Source organism: Eleginops maclovinus, chromosome 15, assembly GCF_036324505.1.
Source record: "Eleginops maclovinus isolate JMC-PN-2008 ecotype Puerto Natales chromosome 15, JC_Emac_rtc_rv5, whole genome shotgun sequence".
Classification (NCBI taxonomy): Eukaryota; Metazoa; Chordata; class Actinopteri; order Perciformes; family Eleginopidae; genus Eleginops; species Eleginops maclovinus.
In genome coordinates, this window is record NC_086363.1 from 11,830,277 (window position 1) to 11,841,534 (window position 11,258).

Here is an 11,258-nt window from a genome sequence, read left to right on the forward strand (position 1 = left end):
ATTACGCAGTAGTATTCATGAGTCATAAGCCAACTTTTCAATTTAATCAGTCAATTAAATTTGAAAACCTTTTTCTAACAAATCTCTAAAAAAAAAGCCCAATAACTTATTTGTAAAACACATGTGAAATGGACCCTTCATATTTCCCCTTATTCTAAGAAATCTGAGGCTTGTGTTTTAAGGAATGAGCTGCCAAGAGTTGTAACAAAATAAATGTAACCCTATGTAAACCTTTGATTTCTGATACCTGCATTTGATTGATTTTGATAACTTATCAATTAACTTATGAACAATATACCTCACCTCTACTGAGTGGCCCAGCCCTTCATATGTGGCCCTCAGTGGAAAAAGTTTGGACACCCCTGGTCTAGAGCTTGAAACTGTCCTCAACAGGTGGGTAAAACACTACTTCATTTATGCAGGAGCTCCATACTGTGGAGGTTTAAGGTACTACCTGTAGACTAAGATCAGCACACACTACAAACAGGCCGATGGATCAGTGCCATTTTGTTTCCAGGCTTCCCATAAATCTTGTTCTATGTATCCTTAAATATAAAAAAGAAATCATACCACATATGATTTAAATTATATATATTTAATAACTTTACAAAACAGCACAAGAATGGAAGGTAGTATTCGGGCATTCAGATGGTGAGACACAAACAGTGAAAAGCTGGCGGTTAAAATAATAGCAGCTGAGGCAAGAAGGGAAAAATCAGAGGGAGTGAGGACAGTTTAAGACCATCCAAGTGCATGTCAGTGCCAGCGCTCTGATAGTGGCCCTATCCAGAGTACTATGACGAGAAATAGAAATCCAAATGTGTCCCTCTGCATATATAGCTCAACACTTTCCAGTGGTTTTGCCAGTAGCTTTTCAGCACCCAACCCCGCTCACAACACAGATGTCATAACTCCAACAAGACTTTCACACTAAAATAGAGGGAATAATATATTTAACATACACACACACACAGCAAACTCCAGTTTAAATATTGATTTGTTTCTACTAATAAAAGCAGGAAAAGGCAGTTTGGAGCCTCTACAACTGTAAGCTGCTATATTAAAGCTCGATGTTCACACCATCAAAAGGAAGAAAGAAAACAACATTATGAGAGATCAATCAACCATGAACTCAAAAGAAGAAGATGCCGAAGTTCATGTATATAAAGTATATTGCTGTCTGAAACTAGCATTGGAAGTCTTTGGTAAGAGGCTTTGATTGTGAAAGGTCTCTTGAAATGGCTATAATGTTGAATGAAGGGTTAAGCTTGCACGGTAAAAAACAACAACCATTAGTTTAATAGTGAACTTATTTGGGGAGAAACGCACATAGAAAGAGTGATACTTGGTCTTATGCCATGTCTTGGTGAATGGTATGCATATTTCATTGCATTGTAATCAAATAGCACTGCATTCAGCCACTCCCTCCCATCACATGCAGGTCATTTGACAGCATCCCATTAAAGAGGAATTCAGTAAATGTACAACCTTCTGCATGTAGCACATTCTCAAATCACATGTGCAGCACAGAATATTGCCAGATCGCTGTACGACCAAAGGACTGCATGCATCCTAAAGAATCTGAATTTTAAATTAAATGACTCATGTGGATGTAGTTTTCATATTCCAGTAAACCGGCAGATAATCTGCAAAAGCAAAGTACACCGTTTATAACTAAAAACCACTTCTGTTTTGCTAGCTATCTATTTGAATAAAAATCTAAAACAATATAGATGGGCATAGGTTTATCCCAGATGTTAAGAGAGCTGTCAAGTTGTTTATTTCTAATCCAAGTACTCTGTGACCTATGTTATTGCTGCTACTGCTAGTTACCTCTAAAGACCTACAGGGAAAACTAAGATTAACATCAATTGGATGAAGTATTTTAATGACAAAGAATGTTTTGTTATAAAAATAATTAAAATACATGTTGTATTTTATTTGGCACATGATTGATGGGGCAAAATATGCCCAACAACACAAATAACAACACAATAAAGTTTCTTCATTTCTTGGGCCCCTTAAAGATGCATATTTGTTTTGAGAACTTTTTACCAACCCGATAACAGTTTCAAAACTCTTCTTTATAGGACAGAAACCAGTCGCAGTCACACCTCTGTGACAGTGCACTGTCCATCAGGACTACGGGATCGCAGATTGATAGCGGAGCTCGAGGGCCCGCCCCTCGGAGGCATCCTGGCTGGCTGGTTCTCTCTTAACGGTCTCTGCCTATGTCTAGGTATAGATTCTGCTCTCTCGCACTCCCTTTCTTCCTCACTGTCACTATTGCCGGATGCATACTCATACATCTGTAGCTCATCTCCTTCCACGTCTTCACCCTCTGGCTGGCTGATAAGGAGCTGGGATAAAGACTCTTCCACGTTTGGTAATGAGGCAAGAAGGGGACTGGTAAGATGGCGCCCCAGGAGTGTTGGAGGTCTAACAGGAGGAATAGATGCCATAATCCCGAAGGATGAAGACTGTGATGGGCCGTCAGTGTCCGATCCATCAGCTGAGCTGATGCGTTCTGTTGCAGCTGGAGGGACAACAGGTACAGTAGCAATGGGGGCAGGTTCGGGGTCTAACCTTAGTCCTGCGACTCCCTTCTTTGGGATATCTACAATGTCCCGCTTTATCTTGCGTCTGCGGCCATGCTCATTCCGGCGATATTGCACCATGTTCTCCAGGTCAGCCACGTAAAGAAACCCCGCAATTAGCATCTCTGTGCTCTTCCTTTCCTTAGCGAAAGCCTCCTCCAGCTCACGACTGGTCCTCTCATCATACTGCCACCAGCCGTTGCGTCCCTCATAGTACCACGCATAGTCTCCACGGGAAACGCCCCCAGCCCCCCGAGCTTGGCTCACCCCTGCAGCCGCTGCTTTCAGTTCTTCAGGTGAGAGGAGAACTGGCCGCTCCAGAAAGTCTTCTGGGATTTCCTGTCGGCAGAGAGCACAGCGTTTGCTCTGCCATGAGGCACCTTTTACACACAGGTAGCAGAAGACATGGAAGCAGGGCAGGCGTACAGGGTGGACGCAGCTCTGCAGGCAGATGGCACACTCAGGGTTGACGATGGTGGAGCTGGAAGGGTCTGCAGCACAAGTATCTCCCACTTCCTCCATCAGCTTGGCAGGAGCCAAAGCATCCACTGAACAGTCCACTTCCCCACAGCCTGCCATACTACAGAAAGAAACACATCAGAGTCACGACAGCTCTGCATGGCAAGACTTGCATTATATCACACAACTGTAATGTGTATACTTTAATTGAAATTAAAATAACATGCAGTTTGATGCTGGTCCTACTGGACATATGATGCTCTGTTTATAGTTTTGGGAACACCCTAACACACTTAAACATTACGTTATGGTTTCTAGTGACGCAAAGTTTTTAAATCATACTAGTTCAAGAAATATAAATATTACATAAAGGAAAAGCTGGTAGATTACATTACCAACGTTATCCAAGGCCTATTTTCTGCAGTCTGGTAGAGCTAACCACTAACTAATGCTAAGCTAGCGTTAGCTAACTCGGTATTTTGGTAGTTGCTACATTTCAACGTGTTTTGTTCAAAGCAGCGACGCTAAAGGCTCGTATCTTCAATCTGCTGCAACGCCTTGACGAATAAACTCTAAACTCAATGTCAGAAATAACATTCACCTAGCTAACGTTAACTTGACAGCTGCTTTAGCATACACAGTTAGCATGCTAGCTGTCAGTGTGCTTCCAGGCTATTTAACTTCTCTATTTACAAATACACTCACCTGAACACTGGGATACTTCTTGAAACGTCCTCAGCAGAAGCTCAAGTGAAAAAAATGCATAAAGCTGCTTTCATATTTGACTATAAAGTTATGAACTCCAAGTATTGACTTATTGTCGGTAGGAGTAGTATTCCAGCCAAGCCCATCTGATTTCAGCGCTGCTGGATCGGCCTCACTCCGTCCACCATGCAACTCCACATGATATGTAGATCTACTACAGCTGCGCACATTACGTACCGTGCTTCTGGGTCTACGCATTTATGAATCACTATACAGTCTATGACCTTTATACAGATTCATAACAAGACAAGTTTCCCTCTTTCACAAACTGTCAGCGTTTTTGAGGGGAGCAGATCTTTCCTCTTTCCCTTAAGTAGAAATGTTTATGTGCTCAACAAAGGCTGTAAAAAAGTGTTGGTTGGGAGTCCCCAACAAGCTGCAATAAGACAGTATCAGTAATAATTATTTTTACAATCTTTCAATGGTGTGTTTTTGAAACAAGATGACTACATTTATATGAAATGTCTCTGATTCAGCTTACTCCAATGGTGATAAATGTAACCCTGGTACACAATAATTGTATAAGATATAAACACCATCCATTTTTCCAATTTCTGTTGGATTGCATAGAAAAATCAGTTTTATTTTAGATTAATACATCTCTACATTTACAAAAGTTTAACCAGTCAATGTAAATGTGCAAAAGCAAGTTGAATACCTCTGCAATATCAATAAACAGTCTGTAACGGGCTCTTTTACAACTTAATCTACCCACTTGGACTCTTTGGTCTCTTTTTGATGGCACACTTCCTGATCTGAAACACGGGAGGGCAGGGTTCACCAGAGACACTCGGAGACTTCAGAACTTCTCGGTTACGCATCTCCTGTCCCCTCCTGTAGGCCCGCCTGCTTCTTTTCCGTACACATGGACCCCAACCTGTCCATCTTCCTACCTGGCAGTGGACTATAAAGACAGAGGACAATGGTGAGAAAGATACTTACAGGCAGAGGTGGCATAAGTACTCAGATCATGCACTTGAGTAAAAGTAGAAGTACCAGAGTGTAGGAATACTTTGTTACAAGTAAAAGTCCTGCATTCGAAATGTTACTCAAGCTAAAGTACAAAAGTATTTGCATCATTTAGAATTTTTCTCACCTTGGGGGACGCATTGCATTATCAGCACATCCGGCTCGAATCCCTTCGGGCAGGTGAGATGACACTGGCCGTGGAGAAAGTACAGGTCTGCTCTACACCTCACACACATGTTCCTTCTTACACACACTTCACAGCCTGCACAGCACTCCGACACTGAGGGACACAAACACCTCACATGGTACTGTAGATCTCTCTGTATCATGGAAGACTTTGTAACATGTATGAGAACAGTGCCTCACCTGTGCATTCACGGAGTACCCTGTTCGCAGTGAACCCGATTGGACAGCTGCTTCCACATTTCCCCCCGGACAGGAAGTGACCCGGGTGACAATGAGTGCAGAAATGTTCACTGAAGCAGGAAGCGCACTCCTCCTTGCACCCTGTAGGTCAAACGAAATTAAGTGTTGGTCAGACTGTATAAAGAAAGGGTAGAGTGACCACTGTGGTTAGTTTGATTTTCTTAACACTGACTTTAAATCAGTTTGCACTAAAAAAAAATCTTTTAAATTACGATATAATAATACAGATTAAGCATTTATTTTTAGACTTAAAAATGAACAGTAACATATTTACCCAAATAACCTATGAAATGTTGCATGTATAAAACATTACACGATCAGTGTTCTATCAAATGGAGTCGAGTCTGCTGTCCGTCTACAATAACCTGAAATGTCTCTACTTCCACACCTATTATAAATGTGAAATTAAACAATAAATACATGTTAGTGTATGTTTGTTTTACCTCTTTCTTCCTCTTCTTACTATCTTTTTGCTTTTGTTGTGTTTTTTCTTTTTTAACGTAATCCATTTTCTGGTTTCTAACACTCCTTTACACTCTTATAATGTAAATTAATGGAGGCGGATTCCATATTTTTAATCGTGAAATTAACAAAACAAATAATTAAACTTGAACTTAAATGTTGTTCCGTCCCTCTTAGATTTTTATGAACTTACTTGTGCAGGTGCCGATGTTTGGAAAGCGCCTGCCATAGTGACCCCGGGGACAGGATGACAAGCAGGAGCCCCTCTGCCGCATCCCGTCCAGCTCCAAGTGGAAGAAGAGGCGAGGTTTGCAGGACAGACAGCCGTTCAGGGCAGAGCATGTCGCGCAACCTGCAGGACAGACTCTGCTCACAGAGGCGCTTCCTGCGGATTAAGAGATATGAAAGGAGTCGGACTAAAAAAAACAAAGCAATAACTTTAGATTTTCCCTAAGCTTGTAAAGAATAAAAATAGTGCTCCATTAGCAGTATAACACTTTACAGAGAACTGGTTTTATGAGAGCCAGAGCCATGCTTTGAAATTCATAGTGTGCAAGTGGGTACAACAAATAGAAATCTATGACCACATTTTTCCCTGAAAGCTGGAAACACTCCTATAATGTTCATATGTAGGGTTTGTCTACTCTTTACTAATGTTGCACTTTACAAATGGGGAAAGATAAGGCACATTTTACATAAGCAGTAGAGAGGTGAGGCTGACCATACTTACGTCTTGTGTTATCTTGGCCTTCTGTAAGAATCATGAGGTGCAGAATCCAAATCAACAAAGTTATCCGCATTTTTCTTTCCCATTCACTACGGCATCGATCCAGTCAGCGAAGACACCTTGCATCACATCCCAAATCCCATGATGTGAAGTTCATGGAAAAAGGTTGGCTTTCTCCATAAAATTCATTCAAATCGACCCACGTTGAACTCCGGTCTGCGTAAGACAGCGTTCGAGTGCAGAATGTTTTCTTGAAGAGGAATCCCATGTGCATTCCATGAGATCACTGAAGCCGGCAGAATGCCATGAAAAATGCAAACAGAAGACAAACCATCATATGATAGTCGCAACCCAGATGTAATGCAAGTTTGGGTAAGCTGCTGTGGGCTCGTCTGTGTTATCCCCCCCTAACACACACACACACACACACACAAACCCTCTTCTGTGTTACCCATCCTCCATGACCCTCCTCCTGAGCCATTAAAATATGCGTCGTCTTAGAATTGGAATAATAATACTGCCATTTAATATAGTACATGTACTTATTTGGGATCTTTATCCACTGCTGTCACATAGTCTACATTAATTATCCAGCAAAACTTAACGTTCTGGGTATTGTAAGGTCCCCCTCTGCTCAGACGTGTTTTGTTTTTCACTTGGATATCTGACCTTGACTTTGCAGAGTTTCTCACCAAATTCTCTTCTCACATTCTGCAGCTGAAGGAGGGAAGTTTCCCTGTACTGACTTTGAATCAGAGTTTAAAATGTATACATCCGTCCAAAAAAGTATGTAAGTATGAAATAAACTATTTGTGTCCAGGATTTCAACCAAACAATGTTCATTTTCGTAGTTTTTTTCTTTCGAGGGACTTTGAAATGTATATTTAATAGGTAAAAATAGTTATTTACATTTTAAGGCCTCTTTTGCATCATATTTCTGTTGAAGTCATTGAAATACGTCTTACATGTTATTGACCTTTGGCCTCAGCAGATTGAAATTATAGCTTGTTTAGAGGCAAATACAACACACTAAGTATAACTCTTTCCCTCTAATCTTTAAATCGTTTTCAGTTTAACCATAATGTCAAATGGGGTGAGTGTGTGTTACCATAACACCAAAATATCTCCTCGTTTAAACATTGAAACAAGGTGTTTTTTCAAGCATGTCATCACAAGATCAACACCAGCTTGTCAAAGTCTTCACATGGGCTGGATGAAATCAGAGATAACAATACCCAGCCGTGTCCCCATGCTTTTTAGATTTATTTCAACTTAAGGCATGATTGGGCACTTCATGTTCTCCATGAAGACTGGCTTCAGGAATCCCAAACCATAAATAAATACTGAGTGATTTCACTACCTCCCAATGAGAAAAGAAAAGCAGAGAGCTGGAGTTGTCAGAGGGAATCTGCGGTTCCCACAAAAACGCTGGACAGCGATAAAAGCTGTAAGCTGCAGACGATTTGTTGTTTGGCATCCCGCTGAGTACTATCGCCTGTTTAGGTCGTTCTCAAAACAGATTTGAACTCTCCAGTGCCTCCCTTCCTGGAATAAAGCTTCTCTCTGCAATTCATGATTCTTTGCTTTGGTCCATAATCCTTTCAGAGCCTGTCAACTCTGATAGAATCACATTGTGGGTTTGTTGCTGAATTCTAAACGTTTTGTTGTATTGTTGTTAAAATAACTGTATTCCTCCTCACGGCTCAGACATGGACCAAAAAAGTGAAACACTTGAAACCATGTGCTTCTTATTAAGAAAGGCACAGCCAGTTATCATAATATGATGTCTGCCAAAATGGACGGCCGTGTTTTCTTGGGCCTGTCTGGAAAAACGTCAGGATAAGAATGACTGGTAGCTTTTCTGTGAGACTTTACACTGAAACTGATTGATCATCTAGAGACACAGCTAAAAGTTACACACGGCCAGACGCTGGCTGCCTTAAATTGTCAACAAGTGCTCAGACCCAGGCGAGGCAAGGCTCTTTCTTTTTTGACAGAGAAGAAGAGTGCGTTTCTCAAATCCCTGAGGAACAAGCGCAAACCCAGAGAGGCAGACGATAGAATAACATCTCAGAGGATCCTGTGGACGCGCAGCCGGCTGCTGCGGTAGAAACACCATCCTTCAGTCTGCATGTAGCAGATACTCAAAGACTAGCCTACCTGCCAGCTGGAAACTCAACAGGGAATAGAAAATATATGCAAATGATAGAGGGCTCTGTCCGGAGAATGTAACAGTGAAGGAGAGAACAACAGGGCAGGTGCAAGGGGTTCAAATGTCAGAAGGGTGGAGCTTCACAAACCCAGTAACACCTCCACAACCTGACTGGGAACATAAACATGACAAGGCTACGCTCACTGGGGTGCAAGATCAGATTCTTGAAGAAAATAACCGCCGGAGGCCAAGGAATGTCTCAACTGCCCGAAAAACAGAAACAGGGACTAAACGAAAATGATAAAGGAGGAGGAGAGCCAAGAAGAGTTAGAGAGCCATGTTTAGGGACAAATGTAGACAAAAAGGAACACACACCTTAAATCATGTTTGTGTGATATACAATAAAATGAATGAACCAACGTTATACTTCAAAGTGTTGTATCAAATCACTTGATCTACTATTTAATAAAGACAGTCCACTTGTACTACAAACCAGAAACAGATTTTTGGGCATCGCCTACCATGAGGTTTTAATAGAGCATGAAATGCATATAACACCTTTTTCAAATAAAAATTTAACAGATAATGTAAGATCAGGATATTTTACAACACATCTTCAGTGCTTACACACACACACAAGAAGGCAAAAAGCCCCCCGCCGTGATGAAGGTTTGAGCAGGATAGCATCGCAGCACGTAGATAGTCTATGTAGCGTGAAGAGGAGAGGAATTTGGGAGGAGGCTGAGCCCCATGCTCAGTGAAGACGGTGTGAAGCATGCAGCTTTAAAACGCTGACCATGACGGGTGATAGGAGAGCGAGGCGGGGGCCAACGGATCTGGAAGTACTGACTTACTCTGAGCTGTCCACAACTTCCAGATCAAAGCTCAACAGTCAGCACTTTGTTTGGCTCCTGCTTGTACAGTACATCTTCAATGCTTTCTTATGTGAAGGTGAGCATTATGGCAGCAGCAGTCGTAGCATGATTACAAGTTATATTATTATTATTATTATTATGATGATATGTGTACGTTTTGGAATTGAAATATCTACAATGGGAGGGATGTAAGATTTACTAGAATGTAATTAAGAACAGAAACATTTACACAACAGTAAAAAACATTTTCAAAAGAAAAAATATGTCGATAATGAAAAAGGAAAAATATTGCCGCCGTCACAGAAACATTTTCATAAAAATGGCGTACGTCCCCATCTTCATCCCTTTGCTTTTTTCAGCAATTTCTATTAAAAAAAAGAAAAGGAAATAATGTTTGATTGTTGTCAACAGTTTATATGTGTTTTATTACGGTAGTTAACATGCTTAATTAGTAAACCTTTCTACTGCAATTATATTAATACAATCCAACATGGGGAAATAATATAAAATTAAGAAGGAACAACATTTTCAAATCCAGCTTTTACGTTGTTTCACACATGCAAATACAGGACCCAAAGTCATGCGGTTGTGGAGCGTTTTTTAGAATGGTTGGACTGTAAGGTTGGCACAGTTGGTGCCTTGCTTAAGCGCACCTCATCAGAGCCCAGGAGGTGAACTGGCACCTCTCCGTCATTCGTTACCAGGCAATACTACGTACTGACTGTCTGAACTGACCTTTCCACCATCAGGATCCAAAGCCACCTAAATACTTATAAAGCCTGGATAGAATGTATAACCAATAAGATGTGGGCCACTACCAGAAAATTTGACTTTTCAAATGCAGAGAATGACAATAAAACAACTGTATTTAAAAACGTGTGAGTACCTTTGGAGTATTCATTGCATTTCAGAGAACAACAAAAAGGACCATAAGAAAATCTCTTGGACTCAAACAACCACACTAAAATACATGTTCCTCTTGTATATTTGTATTTTTTTATGCTTCAGAACCCAAACAAGGAATCTAATAAGAACATGTAAGATTGTTAAATAACAAATAATAATAATTGCAGTTTGTATTCGGTTATAAAGTTTGAAAATAGTAATATACGGTTTGGTAAGACCGTCACAACTACAGTGGGACACAAAAGAACCATGTACAATTCGTGATTTGATCTTTTCTTTTTTTTTAACTAACCTTGGACACTGCTTTGAGGTGACAAGCTCTGATCGTTGCAGATTTCTCCTCGAACGCCTTAGCCTTCGCCTCTTCAGCCAGGTTGCTCAAAAATATTAACGTCAGGAGTTCAATCTGAGAAAACGTAACACAATAATCGTGTTTATTGACCAGCGGATGTGTTAGCCATGATAGCAGCGTTAGCCACAAACAGCAGTCAGGGACAGTATCAACATTAGCGCTTTACCGACTCACCATCGCCTCAGATGTTGGCCTCATGTTTATGTGAGTCTTCGTTTTTGTTTGGATTATAGATTTTAATTTGGATGCCTTCTTCAGCATGTTGGCGATTGTGAAGAGCAAAACACAAATTCACGCCGACAAAAAAGTTTGATTACCGATTCGAATGTCCCGCTTCTCTTACTTCCGGTAAACGGATTCTTCTTCGTGAACTTTGCATCGTCACTTGTTGCCGCTACTGCCTGCTACAGTTTCAAATGTCTGGTTTACATTTCAGTAATCATAGCGATGGAAAAACCATATAAAATACAAAATGTCTTGAAGTTGCAAACTATTAAATACCTGGATTCAAAAACAGGCACAGGGATAAGTGCTGTGGACTCTCTTTTTAAGTTTCCACTAAGGTTTG

The 11,258-nt window shown here is 40.8% G+C and overlaps 3 protein-coding genes across 3 annotated transcripts; all 3 read right to left on the bottom strand.

The window, feature by feature from the left end:
• Positions 1-576: 576 nt before the first annotated feature.
• LOC134877179 (E3 ubiquitin-protein ligase rnf146-like) lies at positions 577-3,972 on the bottom strand. Its single transcript, XM_063902596.1, has 2 exons — positions 3,762-3,972; positions 577-3,177 (listed from the first exon to the last, which is right to left on the bottom strand). The coding sequence occupies exon 2, from the start codon at positions 3,174-3,176 to the stop codon at positions 2,109-2,111; it is 1,068 nt and encodes a 355-aa protein (XP_063758666.1). The 5' UTR covers position 3,177; positions 3,762-3,972; the 3' UTR covers positions 577-2,108.
• Positions 3,973-4,360: 388 nt separating this feature from the next.
• On the bottom strand, positions 4,361-6,481 carry LOC134877180 (R-spondin-3-like). The gene is made up of 5 exons (XM_063902597.1): positions 6,409-6,481; positions 5,872-6,063; positions 5,157-5,297; positions 4,918-5,070; positions 4,361-4,725 (listed from the first exon to the last, which is right to left on the bottom strand). The coding sequence occupies exons 1-5, from the start codon at positions 6,476-6,478 to the stop codon at positions 4,529-4,531; spliced, it is 753 nt and encodes a 250-aa protein (XP_063758667.1). The 5' UTR covers positions 6,479-6,481; the 3' UTR covers positions 4,361-4,528.
• Positions 6,482-9,058: 2,577 nt separating this feature from the next.
• Positions 9,059-11,254, bottom strand: cenpw (centromere protein W). The gene is made up of 3 exons (XM_063902314.1): positions 10,865-11,254; positions 10,631-10,744; positions 9,059-9,797 (listed from the first exon to the last, which is right to left on the bottom strand). Exons 1-3 carry the CDS (start codon positions 10,949-10,951, stop codon positions 9,771-9,773), a joined length of 228 nt encoding a protein of 75 aa, XP_063758384.1. The 5' UTR covers positions 10,952-11,254; the 3' UTR covers positions 9,059-9,770.
• Between the last annotated feature and the right edge of the window lie 4 nt (positions 11,255-11,258).